The 24,524-nt window shown below is 41.1% G+C and overlaps 2 protein-coding genes across 3 annotated transcripts in view; one reads left to right on the top strand and one right to left on the bottom strand.

The window, feature by feature from the left end:
- The window catches only part of KLB (klotho beta), a 31,286-nt gene extending 13,885 nt beyond the window's left edge, over window positions 1–17,401 (top strand). For both annotated transcript variants that reach the window (XM_043438266.1, XM_043438267.1), the window contains 4 exons: window positions 5,408–5,918; window positions 8,099–8,367; window positions 13,582–14,725; window positions 15,714–17,401. In XM_043438266.1, coding sequence (XP_043294201.1) covers window positions 5,408–5,918; window positions 8,099–8,367; window positions 13,582–14,725; window positions 15,714–16,102 — 2,313 coding nt within the window. In that variant the 3' untranslated portion in view covers window positions 16,103–17,401. The remainder of the gene's footprint in view (window positions 1–5,407; window positions 5,919–8,098; window positions 8,368–13,581; window positions 14,726–15,713) is intronic.
- Window positions 17,402–20,204: 2,803 nt separating this feature from the next.
- On the bottom strand, window positions 20,205–24,521 carry RPL9 (ribosomal protein L9). The gene is made up of 8 exons (XM_043438270.1): window positions 24,438–24,521; window positions 23,964–24,010; window positions 23,753–23,868; window positions 23,030–23,125; window positions 21,814–21,946; window positions 20,772–20,852; window positions 20,452–20,566; window positions 20,205–20,290 (listed from the first exon to the last, which is right to left on the bottom strand). Exons 2-7 carry the CDS (start codon window positions 24,007–24,009, stop codon window positions 20,460–20,462), a joined length of 579 nt encoding a protein of 192 aa, XP_043294205.1. The 5' UTR covers window position 24,010; window positions 24,438–24,521; the 3' UTR covers window positions 20,205–20,290; window positions 20,452–20,459.
- Between the last annotated feature and the right edge of the window lie 3 nt (window positions 24,522–24,524).

Genomic DNA, 24,524 nt, shown 5'->3' with positions numbered 1-24,524 from the left:
GATCACTATTGTCAATTTAATAAAAACAGAAAACTTAAAAAATGTCATTCCACCTTCTGCAAAGTTGGCATGCAAATATTCCCCTTGGGCAAGTAATCTGAACTTCAGTAAGGTACCAGTTTACTGATACTGATTTCTTCTTAGTGCCCTCCTAATATCTGGAGAAACCTACAGATGCTTCACTAATAAATTATTACCTTTATTCTAAACCTTTTCTTCTTTGTGTTGCCAGGCTTAGATTCTGGCTCAGGCATTAGTTTAATCTAGTAATATTACAATTGAAATTAGAATTCTATGACAATAATAGGACCTTTTTTTGCAGGAACAAATATATTAGTGTAGTTTTTATATGACTTTTATGGGGAAATCCTGACACTATGCAAATTGATAACAGTCAATGATTTGTAAGAATAAGTTGAAGATATAATGATTGAAAAGAAAATAGGAGGAAAATGAATTTTAACATGATCTGTGTTACTCCAACCATACAAAACATGAATTCAAACCATTTTAGAAATACAACTGGTAAATATCTTCTTTATGAAAGGTAATAACTTTTGTTAATATTTATATTCTCTCCTAAGAATAATGAGTGTAAGATATTGTTTCCAAGAGAGTTTCAAGATTGTCAAAAAATAATAAGAAAATAACAATCACATAATATATTTCAAGGAAATAATAGTCATACAATCTTTTTAGCAATGAACTATAAAGTTGACATATGTTAAGCACCCAATAAATAATGTGGAGTGAATGAATATTAAATAATTTAGAAGAGCAGGAGTGTAACTAGTAGAGGACTTGATACTTAATATAAAGATGTGCTGGGGAAAAATAAAAAAATATTTTAAAGTACTAGGTGAATCAAACGAAAATTAATCCTAGCCCAAATGGACAATGAATAAACTCAGTCAGCAGCAACAAAAATAAATGAGGACAAAACTGTCAGCCAGGAGCCTTGAGAGTTGAGGGAACGCCATCTGCGAACACGGGCCGTGCCCACACGACTTCCCACAGTTGTTCTCCACAACAAGTTAAATAATTTTCAGCTTACTCCTTTAAAGTACTTAAAAAAAATAAATAAAGCACTTTAAATTTAGGTTTTTGTGGTTTTCATAAGGTCTTTAAGTATATTACCTGTTCTGTCTTCACAATAATTCTCTAGAATGTCTATTTTACTGCTGCTGAGAGGGAAATGCCTTATTAAGGCAAGACCTTAAAGTTAATTAGTAGCAGGGCCAGTGCCAAAGCCTAGGTGTCCTGCTTTCAAGATCCAGGTCCTGTCCCCTGTGGTACCATGTAGGTGAGCAGCCCTTATGTAGCATTCCTGACCGCCAGTTATCCCCCAAAAGAGCAATCAATGATTCCAAGTAGATGGCTGAAAAGCAGTCACACTGAAGGACAACATGTATGCAAAGCAATTTGGAAATATGTAAAGCATTTCAAAAAATAGGTAGCTCATTCCTGGGATTGTTTTTTAAAAAAAGGAAATAATTCAAACAAATTAAAAGTTATAGGATAGGACCAAAGTGAGTCATCACATTATTTATGGCAGAAAGGAAGGAGGAAAGGGTGTGAGGGAGGGAAGAAGGACCAAAGAGGGAGAAAAGGGAGGGAGGCGGGAGGGAGGAAAGGAGACAGGAAAGGAAAAACAAGCTAATTTTTATTAAAACAGGGAGATGACTAAGTAAATCATATTGCATCCAACTCATACTGTTAAGGTTATTATGAAAACTAAAAATAACATGGAAAATGTTAGAGGGACTTTAGCTGAGAAATATATTTCGAAAAGCTGGGAGGGAAAACAGAAATATGAAAACAATGTGCTCTGATTGTGGAGTTTTAAAGTAAATTTTCCTTAATGGTGCTAGTACTTTATTAAATAGCTTTAACAATAAACAAGTTTATAGTTCACATGCAAATATTTCAGCCAAAATGTGACTAAAACCACGCACAGACTTGAAAATTTAATTTTTGACCAATGATTGGGCATTCCTTAGATACAGACGCGCGTGTGTAGGAGGTTTCTTCAATACATGCCGGCCAAAGCACCGCCTTCCATCTGCGTCCCTTCCACCATGCCTTCCTGACCCTAACCCCTTCTTCATCTTTGTTTCTAAAGTTGTCCAGCTATCTTATTTGCTTCCTATCATGTGTCTGGACTTCCAGTGGCATCAAAGAACTGCTATGTTAGATTAGAGGGGGGAACAGAATGAGATATTGGGCCCCTGGCTGTCTCTCAGCGACATTAGGCCCTACTATCTGCCTCAGAAAGAAAAAGCTGACTTCTCCTTTAAGCTACTGAATCTGAAGAACAAAGGTTGAAGCTCCCTTAAATCAATCATTCCAAAGGTAGATGGCCTTGTACGAGATAGAGCGTAACCTTGGAAAATCACAGAATGCCGGTTGTGCAAGGTTGCAGGGCCCCGGTTGCACGCGCCCCACGAGTTGTGGTCCAGCGGCCCAGCAGACCGCCTTTATGAGCGCTGGACCAAAGCACGCACGTAGATGTTCCAGCTTCATCAAGAGTTACGTCAAACTCACTCTTCTGGAGCAACACTTTTTACCTGGTTACTTGGCAAACAGGATCAAGTTATAACTATAAATACTGCACAAAAAAAAAAAAAAAAAAAGTACTGCACAAAGAACCTCCCCCGCATTCTCTCCATGAGAATGGAGAGGCTCTCTTCAGCCCAGAGCAAAGATAACCCTAGATACCTTGATAGCCTATGCAAATAGCAGCAAAGGTGAAGGAGACACTGTGAAACAGCAAGGTCACCTTGGTGTAACAACATGTGTATGTAGCATGTGTATATAGATGTATGGGGAGATCTATATTTCCAGAAAACTTGCTTGGAAAACTACTGCAAAGATACGTTTTATCACAGGTTACGTCACCTTTCATATAATCACTGAAATATGCAGTAGAACATTTATTTCAAAGAAAATCTCCCTCCTTGTTTTTTCCTATTAGAACTGGTTAATCACTGTTAGGACTGGTTTAATACATTACACCAATTTCAACTCACTCTCCCTTTAGTGTCTGATGACATATTTGCCAGGCAGCTAGTTTATGGCTCAGAATCTTACATGTGTTGAGTGCATTACAGTTTACACATCAGAAGTGCACACCCACCCACAGGAGGCGTACTACTCATCGCTGGGGCTTTTATGGATGAAAGCACTGAGGCTACCGAGGGATTAAGTGATGGATTAGAATAAGCAAAGAATGCCTCCCTTTGAATTCTAGCAATGCACAATTGCTTTTGTTTCAAATCAGGAAAAATGCAGTTAAGACCCGCTGTGATTCCAGCCCCAGAAAAGTCTAGAGCAACTGAGACCACTTCAGGTGGAGTCTGTCCCAGGCAGTACTGAGAGATCTTCCAGAAACTGGAACCTCAGGTTGGAGGCAGGGGAGGAGGCTACAGCCTGAACACTTTTTTGAGAAGAATATTCTTAAGGATCTTTAGGAACATTGGGGTGCTTGCTAAGTGGTTCCAGAATCTTCCAATGAAAACTGAGTAAGAACAGGTAGTTAGAGTCAATAGCTGGAGGCATCTACTTCTTCAGAAAATCTTTCATGAAATTGTTTGATTTAGCTCTTCTTGCATAAAGCAAGGAGACATCAGTTTTGAAATCCTCACCCCTTACATTAATGTCTATCTTTCCCCACCCTAACAGAGTTAATGGGCCATTTTTAATGTCCACAGGATCTATTAGGTTTGAACTGTTGTTCATATTTTATTGTTTTTGACCTACAAAAAGGGACTTCTGGATAATTCAACCCAATATAATAAAACATCTCCAGTGAGCAAAAAAAAAGCTAAGGAACAGGTTGAAAGCTGACTTTGTGGGTTGGAAGCAGTAAGGGTTTGTGCTCTTGTTCTAGAAGCACCCAAATAGAGGAGAAATTGGCAGATTTAGGAAGAGACATGAAGAGGCAAGCAAGTCAGGTGCTGAGAAGAGGAGAGGTGAACAGACTACATCAGGAAGGAAGTTCTGGCTTCCCAGGACAGGAAAGAGGCCTTGGGCATTAATCTGGCTTGCGTGAGCGCTTAGTCGCTTCAGTTGTATCCGACCCGTCACCATCCCATGGATTATAGCCTGCCAGTCTCCTCTGTGCCTGGAATTCTCCAGGCAAGAATACTGGAATGGGTGCCCTGCCCTCTTCTAGGGGATCTTCCTAACCTAGGGATCGAACCCAGGTATCCCACATTGCAGGTGGATTCTTTACCTTTTCAACCACCAGGGAAGCCCTTAACTGGCCTAGAGCCATTAATTGGAATCCTTAACGTTTGCTTCTCCTTCTGATACACCTCATGGTTCTTTACTGGCTTAATTTAATGTTTTATTTTATGTGGTGCTATATTTTTCTGTTTCACACATTTTAGTCTTATTTTCCCATTGAGATCATTGGCTTCTGAGAGCAGGTTCCTGTACTATTTATTTCAGCTTCTCAAGGCAAGGCAAGACAGGCGTTCACTGAGTCAGCACTCAGTAAGTACCTATTAAATAGATTGGAGACCGATCATGAGGCTCTGTTTTAAGTGAGCTCAACTGGGAATGTAAACTCCAGGGGGACCCAATAATAACACCCATCTTTAGGCAGTAGCTCCTGGATGCTCTAGTCTATGCTACATAATCAATATATACATTAGCCCTGCATCTGACAACAACTTTACAAAGGGGATTATTATTTTTAACTTCATTTTACAGCTGAAGATATGAAGAGATTTCAGAAAGTTTAAGTGACTTGTCAAAGGCCACTGTAGCTTGTACCTCAACTTGAAGCCCAAGTGTGCTGACCCCAAATCCTACACTATTTCCACTGGTTTCTGTTTTGTACCATGCCTGCCACCCTTTTGTAATAACAGTAACAATAGCTAAGGCTTATATAGAGGTTACTCTGTGCCAGACCCTCTCCTAAAGTACATTAATTCATTCAATCCTTACAATAAGTGGTGAGCTCTGTTATTATCCATTTACAGAATTTAAAGGCTGTGTTATCTTGCATTTCTAACTTAGCGCCAAAAGATTCTGTAGAACAGTGAAAGATCACTGCTCAGAGTCTTTTTATATAGAGGAAAAAACCCTGTAATCCACATAGTATCTCACCCGCATGCAGCCCCAATAAGGCCTGGAAGGGAGACAGGGAGAGAAAAAGTAAGATGGAGCTTGGACAAGGGCTCTCTGCCTGTCCCTCGGTGATCTCACAGGGGAGCCTTTAGGTTGGAAGCACGGAGGAAGTGAACAGAGAGCAGACTCTGTAGTTATCAGAGTTCTCTGGCAGGTTGCCCCTGCATCACCCGGCAATTCATTAAGTTATCCATGAAAAGACCTTCTACCAGCCAAGTCACAACCTTGTGAGTAATAGCAACAAAGATTAACAATATTTTCTTCTTACTAGGCTCATACGAAAGTTTGGCATAACTACAACAGAAATTTCCGCCCACATCAGAAGGGTCAGCTGTCAATCACGTTGGGATCCCACTGGATTGAACCAAACAGATCAGAAAATACAATGGATATACTCAAGTGCCAACAATCCATAATTTCTGTGCTCGGGTGGTTTGCCAACCCTATCCACGGGGATGGCGACTATCCAGAAGTGATGAGAAAGCAGTTGCCCTCCATTCTACCTCACTTCTCTGAAACAGAGAAGAATGAGGTGAGGGGCACAGCTGACTTCTTTGCCTTTTCCTTTGGACCCAACAACTTCAAGCCCCACAACACTATGGCTAAACTGGGACAAAATGTGTCACTCAATTTAAGAGATGTGCTAAACTGGATTAAACTGGAATACGGTAATCCCCGAATCTTGATTACTGAGAATGGCTGGTTCACGGACAGTCACGTAAAGACAGAGGATACCACAGCCATCTACATGATGAAGAACTTCCTCAACCAGGTTCTTCAAGGTTGGTTTTACATTAGCTCAATTTAAAAAACTGTTTTGAGTGCTTTTGCTATAGGATATTTAAGATCACCTTTGAATAGGCTGCTGGTATTGTTGTACTTTTCTGTTGTGCAGTGATGACAGAAATTTGTTACTCCCATGTCCTTTTTTCTTTTTTCCAGTTTCATGTCCTTTTTAAATGAGTTTGAAAGCAAAATAATTTTAGGTTGTAGATACATCCTTAATTGGCAACAAGATGCTGCTTCATTCCTTCAAAAAGAACATAATGCTAAAGGAAAGTGAAAAGAAAGTGTTAGTCATGTCCGACTCTGTGCAACTCCATGGACTGTAGCCCACCAGGCTCCTCTGTCCATGGAATTCTCCAGGAAAGAGTACCGGAGTGGGTTGCCATTCCCTTCTCCAGGGGATCTTCCTGACCCAGGGATTGAACCTGGATCTCTTGTACTGCAGGCAGATTCTTTAACCGTGTGAGCCACCCAGTAAAGGAGACATGTCCAAAGTTTAACAGTTTTAAGATGCTGAAAGCTTTTCTTGATTGTGTTCCTTTTACTCTATTACACGACTCAATGATGAAAAGTCTGAATACCAAGAATGAGCCATGAATGGCTAAGCTGAACAATTTCTATCGTTCCTGGATATTTCTCTAAGCCCTGCTCATCCTCTCATTCCTTTTCCATTACTCAGGGAGTGACATCTGCAGGTGGCTGATTGAAATAATGGAGCAGAAGACAAGCTTTAATTATGATGCTTCCGTCCCCTACAGAGCTGGGCTCCATTTCTCTCCCATATAAAGGAATTCTCGGTGGATCTTTCTACAGCTCTGTAGCTCTCTTTAGAAGTCACAAGCTTGAAGGGAATGCCCTGGGGATCCAGTGGTTTGGACTTCGCGCTTTCACTGCCAAAGCCTGGATTCTATCCCTGGTCAGGGAACCAAGATCATGGCAAACTGCATGGAGTGGCCAAAACAAAACTCACAAACTTCGAGAAAAAAAAAATCCCTGGTTCTGTAGGGAGTGTCAGGGAAGGTCCTCAGGGACAGCAAGACACTCCTGTTCTAACCTGCAGGAGGATCACAGGGAACAAGCTGTGCTGGGCCCAGCCCCAGGGCTCACGCACATGGGGGCCTCCAGGGCAGAGAACTCTGCCCATAGAGCCTGCAGAGGTGGCGTCACTCCATGGGCATCACCATCCCTCTTTTCACAGGCCCCTAGGGCACCAAAGCACGAACCCCAGGGCCTGTTGAAACATTTATCTCATCAGAATCTCTTGACATCAATTCTACCTTTTAGGAAAAGAAAGTCTGTGATAAAACCCCCAAAGTGCAGAAAGGAGACATTTCCATGAGAAAATGAAAGCTTTTAAGAACAAAGGTTCATGTTTGATTGAACCATTGTTGTTCTTATTGCATATTTAATTTTTATCTAATTCCTAAACGTTGTTGAATTTAAAGCCAGAAAATTTCTGAAAGATCATCTGTTTCAATCCTCTCTACTTACTAATGAGAAAACTGAGGTCGAGAAAGCTGCCCAACAGCCCCGCCCAGGAGCACAATAGAGCAAGTCCTCTCGCCTCCTGCCCCTCGGCCCAGTCAGTCCTTCTTCTCTTACATTACTGTGCTTCTGTCTCCTCCTTAAATCTGCGTTCACATATGTTCATTCTCAAAGCTGATGTCTCAGTCCCCGAGGACTGTTTCATAGAAGACAGTTTGTCCACGAATGGGAAACAAGCCAAGCTTGAAATGAGAAACTCTTGGTCAAAGCTGGCATCTGCATTGGTCCCAAAGGGTTCCAGAAATTACCATGCCCTCCGACACAGATTTGCACACTAAGTTAAGTCTCGTGAATATTTTATTTTTATTTTATTTATTTATTTTTTGGCCACATGGTGCCCCATGCGGGATCTTAGTTCCCTGACCAGGAATATTTAAAATTTGACCCTTTAACTGTGTTGTTCACTTGGGAAGACCATTCTAGTTGAAAATAACTTGCCCCTTTTGAAATATAAAAATAAAATTTAAAAAAAATAATAAATTAAATACAATTCCTAGTTGATATAATGGGCCTGCAAATTAGGCAAAAGGTTGGTTTCACAATAAGCTGCCCCGGCATGTCATTTGTGAAGTTGTAAACATGAACCAGAGTGTTTAGGCCTCTGAACATCTGCTTTTGTCCTTCTATACAGCAATCAAGTTTGATGAAATACAAGTGTTTGGTTACACAGCCTGGTCCCTCCTGGATGGCTTTGAATGGCAGGATGCTTACACCACTCGCCGAGGATTATTTTATGTGGATTTTAATAGTAAACAAAAAGAAAGAAAGCCCAAGTCTTCAGCACATTACTATAGACAGATCATTCAAGAAAATGGTTTCAGTGTGAAAGAGTCCACACCAGATGTGCAGGGTCAGTTTCCCTGTGATTTCTCCTGGGGTGTTACTGAATCTGTCCTTAAGGTAAGTGGCTCCTTACAAATTAACTATGCGTGCATACTAAGTCACGAAGTTGTGCCTGACTCTTTGCGCCCCTACCGACTGTAGTCCACCAGGCTCCTCTGTCCGTGGGATTTTCCAGGCAAGAATACTGGAGTGGGTTGCCATGCCCTTCTCCAGAGATTCTTCCCTGATCCAGTATTGGCAGGCAAGTTCTTTACCACTAGCGCCACCTAGGAAACTCCACAAATTTAACTATAAAGTGGTACAAATAACACACAATATTCCTTCATTTTACTCAGTGACATCTAAGAAACAGCTGTCAGATAATATCAAATACCATGATTATTTGGGGGCTATAAGGGGACATTGGGGAAAGAAGGGAGAGGAAGGGAAGAATTCATGCTTACTGAGAGCTTTTCATACTGCCCTCAAGTTGCATATAGTCTAGAGAGATCTTGCAGTCATTTTTGTGACAGCCATTTATCAGTAGTATCAAAATCACAGGGAACAGATTTTACAGTTTTTAATTTGTTGGCTGCACCATGTAGCATGTAGGATCTTAGTCCCCCGACCAAGGGTTGAACCCACACCCTCGGCAGTGAAAGCATGGAGTCTTAGCCACTGGACCACCAGGGAATTCCCTAGATTTTTATTTTGCCAGAAGCAAATTACTAGTGGCCCTTCATTTAAGTGATTTATGATAAATTTGGGTCATTTGCCTTATGAGGTCTTTATACCCCAGTGGGGCCTCCTGACTTGCTTCATTCTTCACCTTCTTCAAATGCAACTCAAATGTCAACCTCTCAATAAGGCTTCCCTCTACTCCAAACAGCATACCTTCATCCCTATCACTGCTTATTCTCCCTTCCTGCTTTATTTGCCTATATAGCATTCATCACATCTACCATACTATGTATTTACACATTTTCCTTTTTTTCTCCACTTTATTGAGATATAATTGACATACAACATTGTCTAAGTTTGAGGTGTACAATGTATTGATTTGATACATCTTTTTACGGCAAAAACATTACCACTATGGCATTAGCTATCACTTCCATACCATCACAGGCAAACCTCATTTCTTTTTTTATGGTAAGGAAATTTAAGATGTTCTTAGCAATTTTCAAGTATACAATACAATATTATTAGCTATAGTCACCATCCTGTACAACAGACCCCCAGAACATGTTAATCTTAGAACTGGAAGTTTGTACCCTTCAACCAGTATCTCATTTCCCCCACTGCCATCTTGTGGTAACCACTTTACACATTTTCCTTACTGGTCACCTGTTTCTCCGACTAGAATGCAAACTTTCTCCGCAAGACGGTGGAGAGGTTTGAGGCTTTGCTGCCTGCTGGATGCCTTACTAGAGCAGTTTCAGACACATGGTAGGTGTTCAGTGCATAGTGTATGAAGAAGGTCAACTTTTAGACCCAGGTGAGCCCTTAGAAACCTCTTATTCCAAATCTTTCATTTTATAGCTGAGGAAAGTAAGGCCTATCAATTAATAACAGAAAGTGACTTGCCTAAGGTAACACAAATAGTGGCAGAACTGTAGCAAGCTATCCTTAAGTTCTCAGATGCACGATGCTTTCTGAAATAATTTTTCCAAAACCATTTTTGAAGCTCCTACTATGTACCAAGCACTTAACTTCTGAATGTATGTGCATTCAGTACACTTAATCATAAAACCCTCGTCTTATAGGCAAAGAAATTGAAGCTTAGGGTGGTTACATAACTTGTCCAACCCTGATTTGTCTGTCTCTGACCATTATGCTATAAGACCTCACAGTACTTGTATTCTAGAAGCATATGGAAAAACAAGATGTACAAGGGATATGACTAGACAAAAGGGCCCAAACCGTGAGTGACCAAAGTTATGAATCTCAACCCCTATCAGTATTTAAACAAAACTTTAGTAAAGGGGTAATGAAAGGAGGAAAGACACAGGGAGTAATATAAACAGTGACTCACCTTCAGTTTGCGTCCCCTGGAGAGGCACGTACTTACCCAGTGTCTCTCTCCTCTTCCGCATGGCACAGGCAGACCATCTTTTCCCTACCACTTCAAGTAGGTTTATGTTTTGCAAAGTCTAGAACTAGCAGAGACAGGCCCCAAGAGGGACAAGAGTTCCAGTTTGTAAATAACCCAACCTGCAAGTTCCTGCTTCATGTGAAGACCCATCTGCTCTCCAGTAACTGACACTGTGAATGTCAGTCCGCTCTGAGCACCCTACTCCTATTCCTCGGAGCAAGAGCTGATCACTTGGTCAGGGAAAAGTAACGATGTGATCAATCAGACCTGGGCTTCTTGCTCACACCTGGGGCCCATTGAGGAGTCAGCTTCCCTTGCACTTAGGGAATGAGGAAGAATGCTTTACCAAGAAAAATGTGGATGCTTTTTGAAAACTCCGCCAAAGGTTGTATGAATAGATGATGGGCAGGCAAGAGTAGATGTGCTCTATAGGAAGACTACAAAGTGAAAATAACATTAAAAAATACTACTATGCCTTCCCCAGCATCTGGGTCTATGTATATCTTTAGCTTCTTTAATTCAGAGAAATCCCCCTAATCTTGTGGTATTGATAGTTCTGAAGAGTTCAGGCCAGTTGCTTTGTAGAATGTGGAACATTTTTTTTTTTAAGTCTTTATCAAATTTGTTACAATATTGCTTTGCTTTGTTTTGGTTTCTTGACCAGGAGGCATGTGGGATCTTAGCTCCTCAACCCACACCTCTGGCACTGGAAGGTGAGATCTTAACCACTGAACCACCAGGGACATCCCCGTTGCTTGTAGAATGTCTGCAAGCTTGGATTGCTCTGCTTCTTTATTAGATTCAGTTAAGCATTTCTAGAAATAATACTTCATAGATACTGTTTTGTATTTTCCAATACATCATATTAGGAGGCACATAAAGTCAGTTTCTTTCATTACTGAAGACACTAGTTGAAGTAGTAGTCACCAGATTTCTTCATGTGGCATTTGCCAGATCTCTTAACTGAAAGGTCCTTTTCCATTTGTAATTAAGAATTAATCTGATGGTGATATTTTGAGACGGTATGAATATCCTATTTCTCAACAACATTCAACCAATGGTCTTAACATTGATTTATGAACCTTGCCTGAATTAGTTATTACTTTGTAGATTGCAAAATTCTAATTAGATTATTTATTCTGTATTTATTAAGTGAATTAAACTCAATGTGTTATAATTCATTGTTGTCACTGCTTCACTGGAACTTTTGATGCTCAAATTTTCTCAAATTTGGCAAATGGGACTCTTTCAAGCTGTTCTTATGTCTTTTTGACATTTCCTTTCCAGTTTTTAAGTATGTTCTTATTTTTCTGGCACAATATTCACCAGGATCCCCTCATTCCTTTCCTGAACCAGACTTGAAAACAGTCATTTTTCCAAGGAGTTCAGGATCCTTTTAGTGGAAAATAGAAGTTTAGAACCAAGCTCTGGGAGCTAGGGCTGAGGTCAAGGTGCAATACTTTTAACTATTTCTCTTGGCAGATTAATCACACAGTTGCTAAGACTAATGCTTTCTGGAGATTTTTAAAAGTAAAACAGATTTCATTTGATTGTACCTTACCTTACTGCAAGATTGCCCTTTGTAAATAAATACCCTTTCGATACCATGATGCTCTGAGGTTTCAAAACACTGAAACTGGCTATCTAGGCTAAGGATTTTACTCAAATAATTATATACAGATTTAACTTCATGCTCACATGATCAATGTTCTCTCAGTTTAATGTTTTAGATAGCTAGTTGGCAGATGGCAAGTGGGCAATGATATGATCTTGTAATTAGACTATGAAAGATGACACATGAGAAAACAATTAGAGGGAAAATATTTACCAAAGGCTAATTACCATTGATTCCAGGTACATTTAAATTCAGTCATGGGAAGAAAAAGCACTTTGAAACAAGAACAGAACTTTTACTTTTTCTTATTAATCTTGAACTTGTTTTTCTTAAGCCCTTTTCTGTTTTAATTTAGACTCAAGGGCCTAACAGGCAATAATTATAGGGAGAACTAAACCCAAGTCATAAGTACCTTATGTTTGTAGAGTGCTTTAGAGTTGACAGAGCAATTGCCCAGAGTCACGGACTTCTCACAGTACACCTGTGAGGTGGGTGAGATTGCTCTCTCACTAGAGTCGTCAAGCCTGGCTTTTAAAGGGACAGAACTAGGAGTCCAGGGCTCTCTGCTTAGTGGAGGGGCAGAGAATGGATTCAAGAGTCAACCTGGGAGATTCTGGGGGTTATTTTAGGGTTCTCTCCTTTCATACTTCATTACCTTATATAAGGAGGGTGTTCTGAATCCTCCCTTTGGAGGAGTAAATGCCGTGTTCTCACAGGCACATGGGAAGGGGAGAACTGAATGATGGACATGTGACATCACTTGGATTTTTCAAATGGGAGTGTTAGAGAGACGCATTCAGGAAACTTCAGGAAACGCAAGGGGTCATTTCCTACTCTTTCCCACTGGCCTCTTTTAGGAACTGTGACTGGGGTCCACCAGCCTCCTCTAACCCCAAATGCTAATCTCAGTGAAATCCTCCACAACTGGAATGCTAATTTGCCTTTAATTTATGACAGGTTTGGAAGGTCCATCTTTTGTGGTTCCTTTTAACTGAGAGAACCAAGCCAATTTCCTGATGCATTTGAACAGAATCGCGTGAGAACCCCCCACCTGCCCCACCCCACCCCTACAATACCTGGTTTTTAGGACCTAGGAACTGGAAAACATCGTCTTGTTTTCTGAAAGACAAATTGTTTTGCAAGCCAAGCCCTAGGTGTGGTTCTTTCTCTACATTTTCCTGTCTCCCTGGTAAATTACAAGGGCTGGGAGGGAGGATAATCCATCAGGCCTTTTTTGCTGACATCAGCAGGAAAAGAGCAGGAAGACATAGGTCGTTCTGAAGGACATGTGCATCATTTATTTTCTCTATTGTGAGAGGCAAAATAAGATCAGGCTCTTCCTTTCTGGTCTGAAGGGGTTCAGACAGTAAGGAATCTGAATGCAATGCAGGAGACCCAGGTTCCATCCCTGGGTCAGGAAGAGCCCCTGGAGCAGGAAATAGCAACCCACTTCCAGCCCGGTGGGCTACAGTCCATGGGGTCGCAGAAGAGTGGACAGGGCTGAGGGACTGATACAGACACTCCTTTCTCGTGGAGGACACATGCTAAGGCTCCGCCTGCCTGTGTGTGCTTGCTTTCACAGCCGGAGTCGGCGGCTTCCTCCCCGCAGTTCAGCGATCCGCACCTGTACGTGTGGAACGTGACGGGCAACAGACTGTTGCGCCGAGTGGACGGGGTGAGGCTGAAAACAAGACCAGCTCAATGCACGGATTTTGTCAGCATCAAAAGACAGCTTGAGATGTTAGCAAGAATGAAAGTGACCCACTACAGGTTTGCTCTGGACTGGCCCTCCATCCTTCCCACCGGCAACCTGTCCATGGCTAACCGACAGGCTTTGAGGTACTACAGGTGTGTGGTCAGTGAGGGGCTGAAGCTCAACATCTCCTCGATGGTCACGCTGTACTATCCGACCCACGCCCACCTAGGCCTCCCTGCGCCTCTGCTGCGCAGCGGAGGGTGGCTGAACCGGTCCACGGCCGAGGCCTTCCAGGACTACGCCGACCTGTGCTTCCGGGAGCTGGGGGACCTGGTGAAGCTCTGGATCACCATCAACGAGCCTAACCGGCTGAGTGACATCTACGAGCAGTCCAGTAACGACACCTACTGGGCAGCCCACCACCTGCTGATCGCCCACGCCCTGGCCTGGCACCGCTACGACCGGCAGTACAGGCCCGCGCAGCGCGGGGCCGTGTCGCTGTCTCTGCACTCGGACTGGGCCGAGCCCGCCAATCCCTACGCCGCCTCGCACCGGAAGGCGGCCGAGCGCTTCCTCCAGTTCGAGATCGCCTGGTTCGCAGAACCCCTCTTCAAGACCGGGGACTACCCGCTGGCTATGAGGGAGCACGTCGCCTTCAAGAATCGGCAGGGGCTCGCGCGCTCCGCGCTGCCTCAGTTCACGGAGGAGGAGAGGAGGCTGGTCAAGGGCACTGCGGACTTCTACGCCCTGAACCACTTCACCACCAGGCTCGTGATGCAGGAGCGCCAGAACGGCAGCACCTACCACACGGACAGGGACGTCCAGTTTCTGCAGGACATCACCTGCCTGAGCTCCCCCACCCGCCTGGCCGTGATGCCCTGGGGAGAGCGCAGGGTGCTGCAGTGGATCCGGAGCAACTATGGAGACATGGATGTTTACATCACGGCCAGTGGCATCGATGACCAGTCTCTGGAGAAGGATGAACTCCGAAAATACTACTTAGAGAAGTACATCCAGGAGGCTTTGAAAGGTGAGGTTCGAGGGTCATTTCCCTCCAAGTATATGACATTCCCAGGTAATATGAACCAAAGAATGAGGGGCAACAGGCTCATTAATGACAGTCTATTATGGGCTTAGAAAAAGGCCCTTGTAAAAACTGTAGCTTACTCTCAGGGATAGGAAAGTTCTAGGTTTTAAACAGAAGGGTGACAAGATCCAACTCACACCAAAAGAATTCCTGCTCTTTTGTGACTACACCATAAAGGAGCAAGAATTGATACAGAGAGAATTGCACTGGTCTGGGTAAGGATAATGGTGGACAGGGTCAGGTTATTAAGACTGGTGAAAGTGAAAGTGAAGTCGCTCAGTAGAGTCTGACTCTCTGCATACCCCATGGACTGTACCCTAGGAGGTTCCTCCATCCATGGAATTTTCCAGGCGAGAGTCCTGGAGGGGGTTGCCTTTTCCTTCTGCAATTAAGAGTGGAGATAGTGAGAAGTGGATAGATTCTGGATGTGTTTTGAAGGTAGTCAACAGGATTGGGTGTGTGTATGAGTCAAAGATGATTCCAACAGAGGAGGTGCTATAAGTTTGTTGACAGAAGGTATGAAAGAGTTGAGTAGGAAAGTGAGAGTGAGCGGCTGGGGAAACCAAGTGCAGTTACTGGGCTGTTATCTCACACCTGAGCTCTGGAATCAAGGTAAATAGCAGTATTTTTCTGCTTTTAACACTGTGAACAAGTTGACAGTAAGTCCTTTGACCTTTATGGCTCCCATTCTTAAATCTGAGTTTCCTGCAGGTGTTTTTGTATTATTATAGGAATGTTTTACTTCAATCTTTAAAAAATTACTATACCTATATTCATCTTCTCAAGAAAGATCATTGATAAAAGAATGTCAAAAAACCTTTAATGAAAATGTTTTATGAGCGTTGAGTTTTAGACTTTTCAGTGAAAACTAAAGTCTTAAGGATATCTAGTAGTTCACATGTGATTAATGTTTATTTTTGGTATTTTTCAGCATACCTGATTGATAAAATCAAAATCAAAGGCTATTATGTATTCAAACTGACTGAAGAAAAATCTAGACCCAGATTTGGATTCTTCACACCCGATTTCAAAGCTAAATCCTCAATCCAGTTTTACAACAACCTGATCAGCAACAATGGCTTCCTTTCTGAGAACAGTGGTCCTAGATGCAGTCAGACTCAAAGAAACACGGAATGTATTGTCTGCTTACTTCTTGTGCAGAAGAAACCGCTGATATTCTTTGGATGTTGTTTCTTCTCTACCCTGGTTCTACTGTTATCAATTACCATTTTTCATAAGCAAAAGAGAAGAAAAATTTGGAAAGCAAAGAACTCACAGCACATACCGTTAAAGAAAGGCCACAACAGAGTTCTTAGCTAAGCTGATCTTATTTCTGTCTGCAGGATGGAAAAGTTTAAAAATTCACTCCAGTTCCATATACTGGTAACTTACAGAAGATACACCTATATTGTAGAAAAAAGACAACTTGAGAATTTAGTGATAGCCAAGGTAATGACAATCGCGGTCTCCATTGTGTGGTTCAAATTTTCCCTTAAAAGGTGTTGACATCACTGAATTCAGTTCTTGGATCTAAGGTAAAGGTTTCCCTACAGTAAGCTTATGAGGAATATCTGATACATTGTTTCATGCAGTTTGATGAGCTGTTTCCTATCATTATTCTCTAGTTTTCCTCTATTCATACCAGTAGTTACTTAGGATAAAAGAAATTGTTTTGAAAGTACAACTTTGTTAAGACTCCACAGCAGAGACTGTCATTGATAAAATTCTGTCACTTTTCAGGTGCTTTCCCCTTTGGTCAGAGTAGTTCTCAAATGGAAAAAAATTAGGTTAAGAAGTAGTGTTTGTTTATAGCCAGTTACAGACTCTTAAGCACATCAATCCCTCAGCTTTTCTCAAGAGAAATTAAAATTGAGCATTTATAAAACATCTTATTTTATGAGATCTTTTATCAGATGATTTTTTAAAAAATAACATTTAATTTCCAGTAACTCATGTAAACATCAGAGGACAAAGATTAAAGAGAATTAGACCCAACTGTCTGTGAAGACAGAGAAGTCATTCAATCTCACAGTACAGCAACTTCTTCAAATTGGTATTATTCCTCACCTGAATCTTAGGAGGTAACAGATGTGGCAAACATTCTAAGATATCAAGTTTTTTTTATATTATCGTTATCAAATTACCATTTATCCCACGAGACTTGCTCTCTCCCCTGAAGTCCTTCGCTGATCTAACACACGCACATATGGATCTCTCAAGGTATAGAAGGCACCTCCCAACTGTGGACACAATTCACAGTATTGGTGGCCTAGTAACTATTCTTACATTGCAACCTTTGAAGCTGGGATTAAGTAAATTCTTAAAACTGAATTTGCAGTTTGACTTTTTAAAATTCTGTAAGCATTCATTCACTGTATTCTAAATGCTGGGAGGAAGAAAACCTGAATCTAAACCATTTATACCCATTCTTTCCTTAGGTGAGTCAATATTTAAGTATTGTCTACTCCTCTGGAAGTTTGACTTCCTGAGTCAAAGGAAAGCTTATTTCCTGCATAACTGAGATACTAATTGATAATGGCATCAAGTTTCAAAGATACAGATAACACAATTGATCAATTCAAACAAATGCAAAAGTGGTTGACATTAATATTCTTTCTGGCTGGCCAATTCAAATAGTAAAATTTTAGATATTTTTCTTGTCTTTTTGTTCCAACTGCATCCTTCCTCCAACCTTAGCAGCTTTTATTTTCCAAGAATTTTTTATATTTTTCTCTGAGAACCACTGGAGAAGGGAACAGCTACCCACTCCAGTATTCTGGCCTGGAGAGCTACAGTCCAAAGGGTCAAAAAGATTCAAACACAACTGAGTGACTTTCACTTGAGGACCACTTGGTTATCAGGCTATACATGATTACAGTAACTAGTTTTTTAATCCTAGATTATCAGTTGAGCAACTCAACACCCAAGGTTTTGAAAAAGAAATCCATATTCAGTCATAAGAACAGACTTGGAATTAAGACTTTTTTCTTGTCCTCTGTGCCTTGATTATCTTGTATTCAGTTCGTTGTCTTTACATTTAGTGCTTAATGTATCTTTTAAACTTGTCACCTTGAGTCACTCTTTGCAACTCTATGGTCGGTCCATGGGGTTCTCCAGGCAAGAATACTGGAGTGGGTTGCCGTTCCCTTCTCTCCAGGGGCTCTCACGGGGTCTCCTGCATTGCAGGCAGATTCTTTACCATCTGAGCCACCAGGGAAGAGAAGGTTATCAAGGGCAAAGTCCCTAATTCAATGCTGTCCTCCCTTTTTTGCCACCTGGGAATTTTACTAGTCTTTAAGCCATCATCATACATGAGTCCCTAGGTACATATTTTAATCTGGCTCATGCTCGGTTACACCTTTCAGGTTTTTCTTAAATTCATTTTAAAATCATAAATGGGGATTTTCCTGGTGGACCAGTGGCTAAGATTCCATGCTCCCAATGCAGGGGGTCTGGGTTCAATCCCTGGTCAGGGAACTAGAACCCACATACCACATCTAAAGAGCCTTTGCCGCAATGTAGATTCTGCATTACCAAATACATGTTTTTTTCCTTTAATTAAAAAATAAAACGATAAAGAGTCAGTTAGGAACTGTTGGCAGCTTTTGACAGGATCTTTTAATTTACCTTTTGAAACTTGAAGAACATCTTAAAATGTAGTTTACTTTGTATATTGTTGCATTCTCCACATTCAGTTCAACAACCCTTTCACTACCAAGTCTGATATATATGGAAGTATCACAATTATGGTGTTTAAAGAGCCTCTGGAAATTGAGGTCAGTAAATTACGACTAGGTGTTTTAATTCTCAATGTAATTTATTCCAAATAAACTGGATTATGCTGATTATTTATATTCAATTTAAAGAACTGTGGAATCTGAATGTTTGGTGTTTTAACTGGGTTCTGCCAACATCACATCCCTCCATCCTCCCAAACTGCATGCCAAGTGGGCACTTTACTCCCAAGTATGTTTTCTCATGAGAGACTGTGGACTGCCACAGCTCAAAACTGAGGCTGCACCTACATGCTCACCCATGGTAAACAGAAAACACGGAAAGCTTTGCTGGGGAGAACTACACTTCCCTCAACCTCATCTCAATTACTAAACTGAAGTAACTCCTTGGCTACAACCAGACTGCCAACAGTTACCCTTCAAAGTCTCCACACTTCACTCCCACTGCTACCACTGCCCACATACCCACACTCTTCAATACGAACACCTCTATCCCTCTGCAACATGGCCACTTGGAAATTTCAACCCTCAAATTCAATCTTTAAATTCTGTCAATACCTTAAAAACATCTTTCGAGGCCCATTACTATTACTCAATCTCCACAACCTGAAATCTCCCTGGCAATTTGGGAACCAATCACTCAGCAAACAGCTATATGCCAGACACTGTTCTAAGAATTTGGAATATCCCAGGGTAGACAAGGTTACACCCCCCATGAAGGTTAGACTCTTAGCAGGAAAAAAGTATATAATCAATACCCAACAAAGTAAACGATTAATCTTACATTATAAACATTATCGACAAAAACTGGAGCAGGGCACGCTAGGACGGACACGAGGAATGTGCACAACAGGCCTCACCGAGAACATCTGACTGCTAACCTGTCACTCAAGAAAAAGACAACTCAAATCATCCAGCGCCAACCCCAAAGCTCATCTCAAAATAACTCAAAGCAAACTCTGTATTTACAATTTCACCCATCTCTTAAAAATTTAACTGTTATCCTCAAACCAATGATTAACTCAATATAAAATTAATTTCATTTATTTAAACCAAGATTAGTAAGCCCACAGATTTTTCTGATGGACTAGACACAGTATATAAGACAAAGTTAAAAATGTTTTGCCTGAGAAATTACACAGTTAGAGTTTCTAGCAAATGAGATAGGGGAGGACTACAGGTTTAGGGGCAACTCTACTGAGTTAAAACACAGTATTATACAGTAGTATATCTGAAGTATGACACATGGAATGGTTCTTAAGTTTTTTTAAAGCTATCAAAGACTAGGATATAGAAGTGGCTGAAATTTGGGTATAACAGAGAACATTAGACTACAGCAACCATGTTTATCATAAATACAAATTAACTCCATCTTTTAATTCTTACTAAGACAGTATCACTTCTCAGCTGCTTTTTCAGTTACTGTGACTCAGGCATTTGCCTCACAAATATTCAAATCTACGCCACTGCAAAATTAGGGCATCACCTAAAGTTCTTCCCACGATAACCATATTCCTCTTGCCTGAAATGTCCTTGGTATTCCTTCAAGCCCCTTCTGCCATTAAATCTTGCTAACAACAACAAAATCAACCATTCCTATTCCTTCGGTTATTGTTCTTAACACACTAGAATTTACTTAATTGCTTACTAGCCAAATAGTTTGAAATGATAATCAATAGAAAAAAATCTCAAATCAAGAGTTTTTATTGTCTCTTTAAAATATCACAATTGAGTCCACAGAACCATCTGCTATCTTGTTTCTGCAGCAGGATCACTGTAAAAAAGAAAAGAAATAGTCTGTAATTCTCCACCAATATTCTTGCCCAGAAAAGTTTTATTCTCAATCATGTAAAACATACTTTCTGCCTTTGCTACAACTAGTTTAATTAGACCCAACTAAAGCAATAAAATTATACAGATATTACAAAAACCCACCTGAGATCTTATTCATCAGCCTGCTGAACTGTTCCTTTTTCAGAAACATAGATACCATCCAAAAATTTTCTGATATCCTTGTTTTTAACTGTGGTGGCTTGCTGAATCAAAGCAGCTATAAGGGTGAAAAAGATAAGGCAATTATCAGCCAAACCCAACCCAAGTATTTCATCACATGCTGTACTTTATAGCTTTTAATTAAGATCCCCAAAATTAAAAAAAAACCCTCACCAAATGAACAAATACCAGTTATTTTCAACTCCAGGATTTAGATAGACAAGATTTTATTGGCATTCATTATGCACAGTAAACACACAAACCTGAATTTGACACAAGTTCAATGTCATTTCCTTCAAGAATCAACTCATCTTTCTGGGCTTGAGATACTGAACAGGCAACCCCTAAAATATAAAAGAACATTTGCATAGTGTCAACATAAAATAAGATTTGTAGAATATTTAAAATGTTTAAATCAAGGAGCAATTTATTTGATTTAAAATTTCCACACACCAAATGAAACTATGTTTTGTAATAGAATCTGAATTATCTGGGCAAATTTTGTATTCCTGGGACTTCCTGGTGGTCCAGTAGCTAACACTCTGGGCTGCCAATAAAGGGGGACTGGATTCAATCCCTGGTCAGGGAACTAGTTCCCACATGCTGCAAGTTAAAGAGTTTGAATGTTGTGACTAAGAATCTCATAGCTAAATAAGCAAAAACTAAGACTCAGCCAGATAAATAAGCTTTGTATCCAATTTTATTTCCTATTTCTACTGTATATGTTTAGTATTCCTCAAAGCTCATTTTTTGGGACTTCCGTGCTGATCCAGTGGTTAAAACCTCTATGATGCCAATGCAGGGGGCAAGGGTTCGATACCTAGTGGGGAACTAAGATCTCACAAGCTGTGCACAAGACCTCCCACTCCTTCCCAATTCAATAGAATAAAAAAGCACAATCAAAGAGCACCAAGTTTTAAAATTTTCTAACGTTTCAGTGCTAGAAGCATCAATTATGTATCAGAGAAGAACTATTTTAAGTGCACTTCTACTTTAATTAATCATGAAGCGTTCCCAATTTTACAGATGAGTAAAATGACCAACAGAGCTGAGATTTGAGTCTAGGAAATATGTTATTAACCACTATTTAAATTCTTTTTCTGGATTTCACTTTATAAAACCAATCATAGGTCTCATGGCCTGCAGACTATCCCAATTATAAGCCGTCAGGAATCACAATCGGTAAAAACATGATATAAAGCCATAATCAAACTGGGTAATTCTGAAATAATCTGGCCTTAGTTATAACTAACCCAAAATATATTTAAGCCTTCACAAGCAGAAAAAAAAATTTATGAACCATACCTGGCCTCATTCGAACCCTGCGTATGTATTTTTCACCCAAAAAATTTCGGATTTCCACAAGAGAACCATTCTCCTGAATAACAACGTTGATGGGGAAGTGGGCATACACTGACCTCATCTTGTAACGGAAGCCCTAGGTTTAAATAAACAAACTATTAGTAATGCTGAGAAATTTTAACAGGATACCCAGTTTTTCTCTGAAAACCAAGTACGAACTGCCCCTTTGTAAGGAATATTTACGTATTTGTCAGGGCTGTCTCCCTCTTTGCACCTAGAAAAGAATGACCAAATCTCTACAGAAACTTTAGAGGAAAATTTCCTCCCCCATAACAAAGGAAACTGAAAACTGTTCTCACATACTCATGTCAAGGTTTTATACAGTAACCCACACCAAGCCTTGTAACAACTGTACACAGAAACATCTGTTTCTGTTGTCTCTTTGCTGGACTGAAGCACCCATGTTAATGAAAAGTGTTTTACCACCGCCTATGCCTTTCCAGGTGGCTCAGTGCTAAAGAAACCACCTGCCAGTGCAGGAAACATGGGTTTGATTCCTGGTTGGGAAGGAAAACTGCAAACAACTACAGTATTTCTGCCTGGGAAATCCCATGGACAGAGGAGCGTAGTGGACTACAGTTCCCAGGGTTGCAAAAGAGTCGGAGACCACAGCAATTTAACCACCATGTCCACAGTAAACAACGCTAGTTTCTCATAAAGAACCCCAAAGCCCTTCATCTTGGGTATCAAGGCACACCAGGTAGCAAGAATTAAGGATACAAAGGCACCCACACTCAAGGAACCTACCCTGGCATGTGTTTAAGGAAATGGACATGGAGTTCAGAAATTAGATCCACCTTTTTCTATCCCCACAGGAGTAGTAGTGACAGGCACCAAACAAGAAACCAAAGTCTACCCCATGTGTTAATTTTCTATAAACATGCACCTTGAAAATGAGACAATTTGTGTAGGAAAAAAACCCCCCATCAGCAGACTATCAAAGACTACCTGGTCTTTACACACACACTTAATTCCAAGACCCAGGAATGCCTATTGGACACATTTGCCAACATTACCTCTTCCCAAGTAGTAGAGCTCAAGTACGCCACTAAATTACATGCATAATCTATTCTCTGCAGCAAACATTTATGTTGCATACATGAAGTACAGCTGAGAAACCTCCCCTTCCAAGACAAAGTAGTCTGAGGAATCTGCTTACCAGTGTAACACCCTTGATCATGTTCTGTACGTGGCTACAGATTGTGCGAACAGTGGCCAGTTCCTTTCTGTTTCCCCACCATTTGTCAACACGGAGCTGTAACAGAACAAAAAAACTTTAGAAAATTCTTTCCAGAAATAAGCAGGCTTAGAAAAAAGTCCATTTATTCACAACAATCACTGTAAATTCTAGTACTTTCCCTAATTAAAAAGTACAACTTGCCAAAAAAAAAAAAACCAAACAAAAAAACCCCCCAAAAAACCAAAACACCCTCTCAAAACTATTTTTAAAACTATGCATTACAGGTACACTATTTCACAAAGGAATGACAACCCAGAAGCAAAAGCATGGTACAAGCTGCATTAAACGTCAATCCTGGAATATTATCAGGTTTAAGACCCACTGCTGCGTCCGTAAGATTTTTACAAAACAATCAAGAAAAAAATAAACTTGACTTGTAACAGTATTATTAAGATCTGCTACGAATCATTACTACCCCGCTCCACCCTGGTCTGGAGTTTTTCTAATCCACTTTGTTCAGAATTTGATCTTCCAATTTTGTTAAAGCAACACTGAAACCAGCTACAATTCTGGATACCCAATTTGAAGCTAAAACACTGAATCTCAATTTCGTAATTTTAAAAGCAACCCTTCTGTTACTCTTAAATCACAGCCCTCCAAACAAGCAACTGTGCCCAAAACAAACGAACAAAAAAAACTCACCCTCTTCTTTTTCTTTCCAAGGAGACTGAGTTCTACATTGATGTGATTGAAGTCCCTCCGCAGGGTGCCTCTGGGGCCCTTCACAATAACTGTCCGTCCCTTCAAGGTAATGTCGACTAGGAGAGAACGTACTCGTGAGGCCTCGGAACAAGGTATAGAGCATGAGCATGTAGTAAAGACGTAAGAAAAACGCAAACACCAAGTCTCGTACCATTTTCTGGGATGTCGACAGTCTGATTGCTGAGAATGGTCTTCATTCTGAAACACAAACACTTGGAGTAAGAAGGCCGCTAACGACCAAACTCCACTGCACGGAGCTCCACTCCTACCGGAGACCGCCGGCAAAAATACGGGAGGACCCGAACCGACAGCTGTCCCCGCTGCGCCCTGGTATGGAAGGAGCAGCTCCCAGGCGCCTGTTATAAGCCCAGCGGGCGAACTCCCCGCTCAGCGCATCCCTGGGAGTCCTGTCAAGCCGGCGCCATCCCGGCAAGACTGAGGAGCTGGGGTAGGCCTGAAAGCCCAGTACAGGGCTCGAATTCCAGCGCAACCAAATTCATATGGCGTTCGCTGTGTGGGAAGACAACCACGATAGAGTTCCCGAGCGCCACAACCACGCCGCTGGCCTTCCCAGAGCCGATGGCTTCAGATTCCCAAAGCCCACCGATCACAGAAACCATCTCACCTCGCAGTAGATGCGGCAAAGAGAGAGCGTCTTTCGTCATCACGCTCTTATAGTCCGTATGAGGGCTGCGTGTTGGGTCATCAGTGC

This window comes from Cervus canadensis, chromosome 19 (genome assembly GCF_019320065.1).
Source record: "Cervus canadensis isolate Bull #8, Minnesota chromosome 19, ASM1932006v1, whole genome shotgun sequence".
Taxonomy (NCBI): domain Eukaryota; kingdom Metazoa; phylum Chordata; class Mammalia; order Artiodactyla; family Cervidae; genus Cervus; species Cervus canadensis.
This window is presented reverse-complemented; position numbering and strand designations above follow the sequence as displayed.

Excerpts from the sequence above, each read along its gene's own strand:
- RPL9 (XM_043438270.1), bottom strand. The coding sequence starts at position 24,009 with ATGAAGACCATTCTCAGCAATCAGACTGTCGACATCCCAGAAAATG. Across the intron at positions 23,126-23,752 it reads TTGGAAAGAAAAAGAAGAGG|CTCCGTGTTGACAAATGGTG; the intron begins GTGAGTTTTTTT and ends GTTCTGTTACAG. Across the intron at positions 20,853-21,813 it reads CAGGGTTCGAATGAGGCCAG|GGGTTGCCTGTTCAGTATCT; the intron begins GTATGGTTCATA and ends TTTATATTTTAG.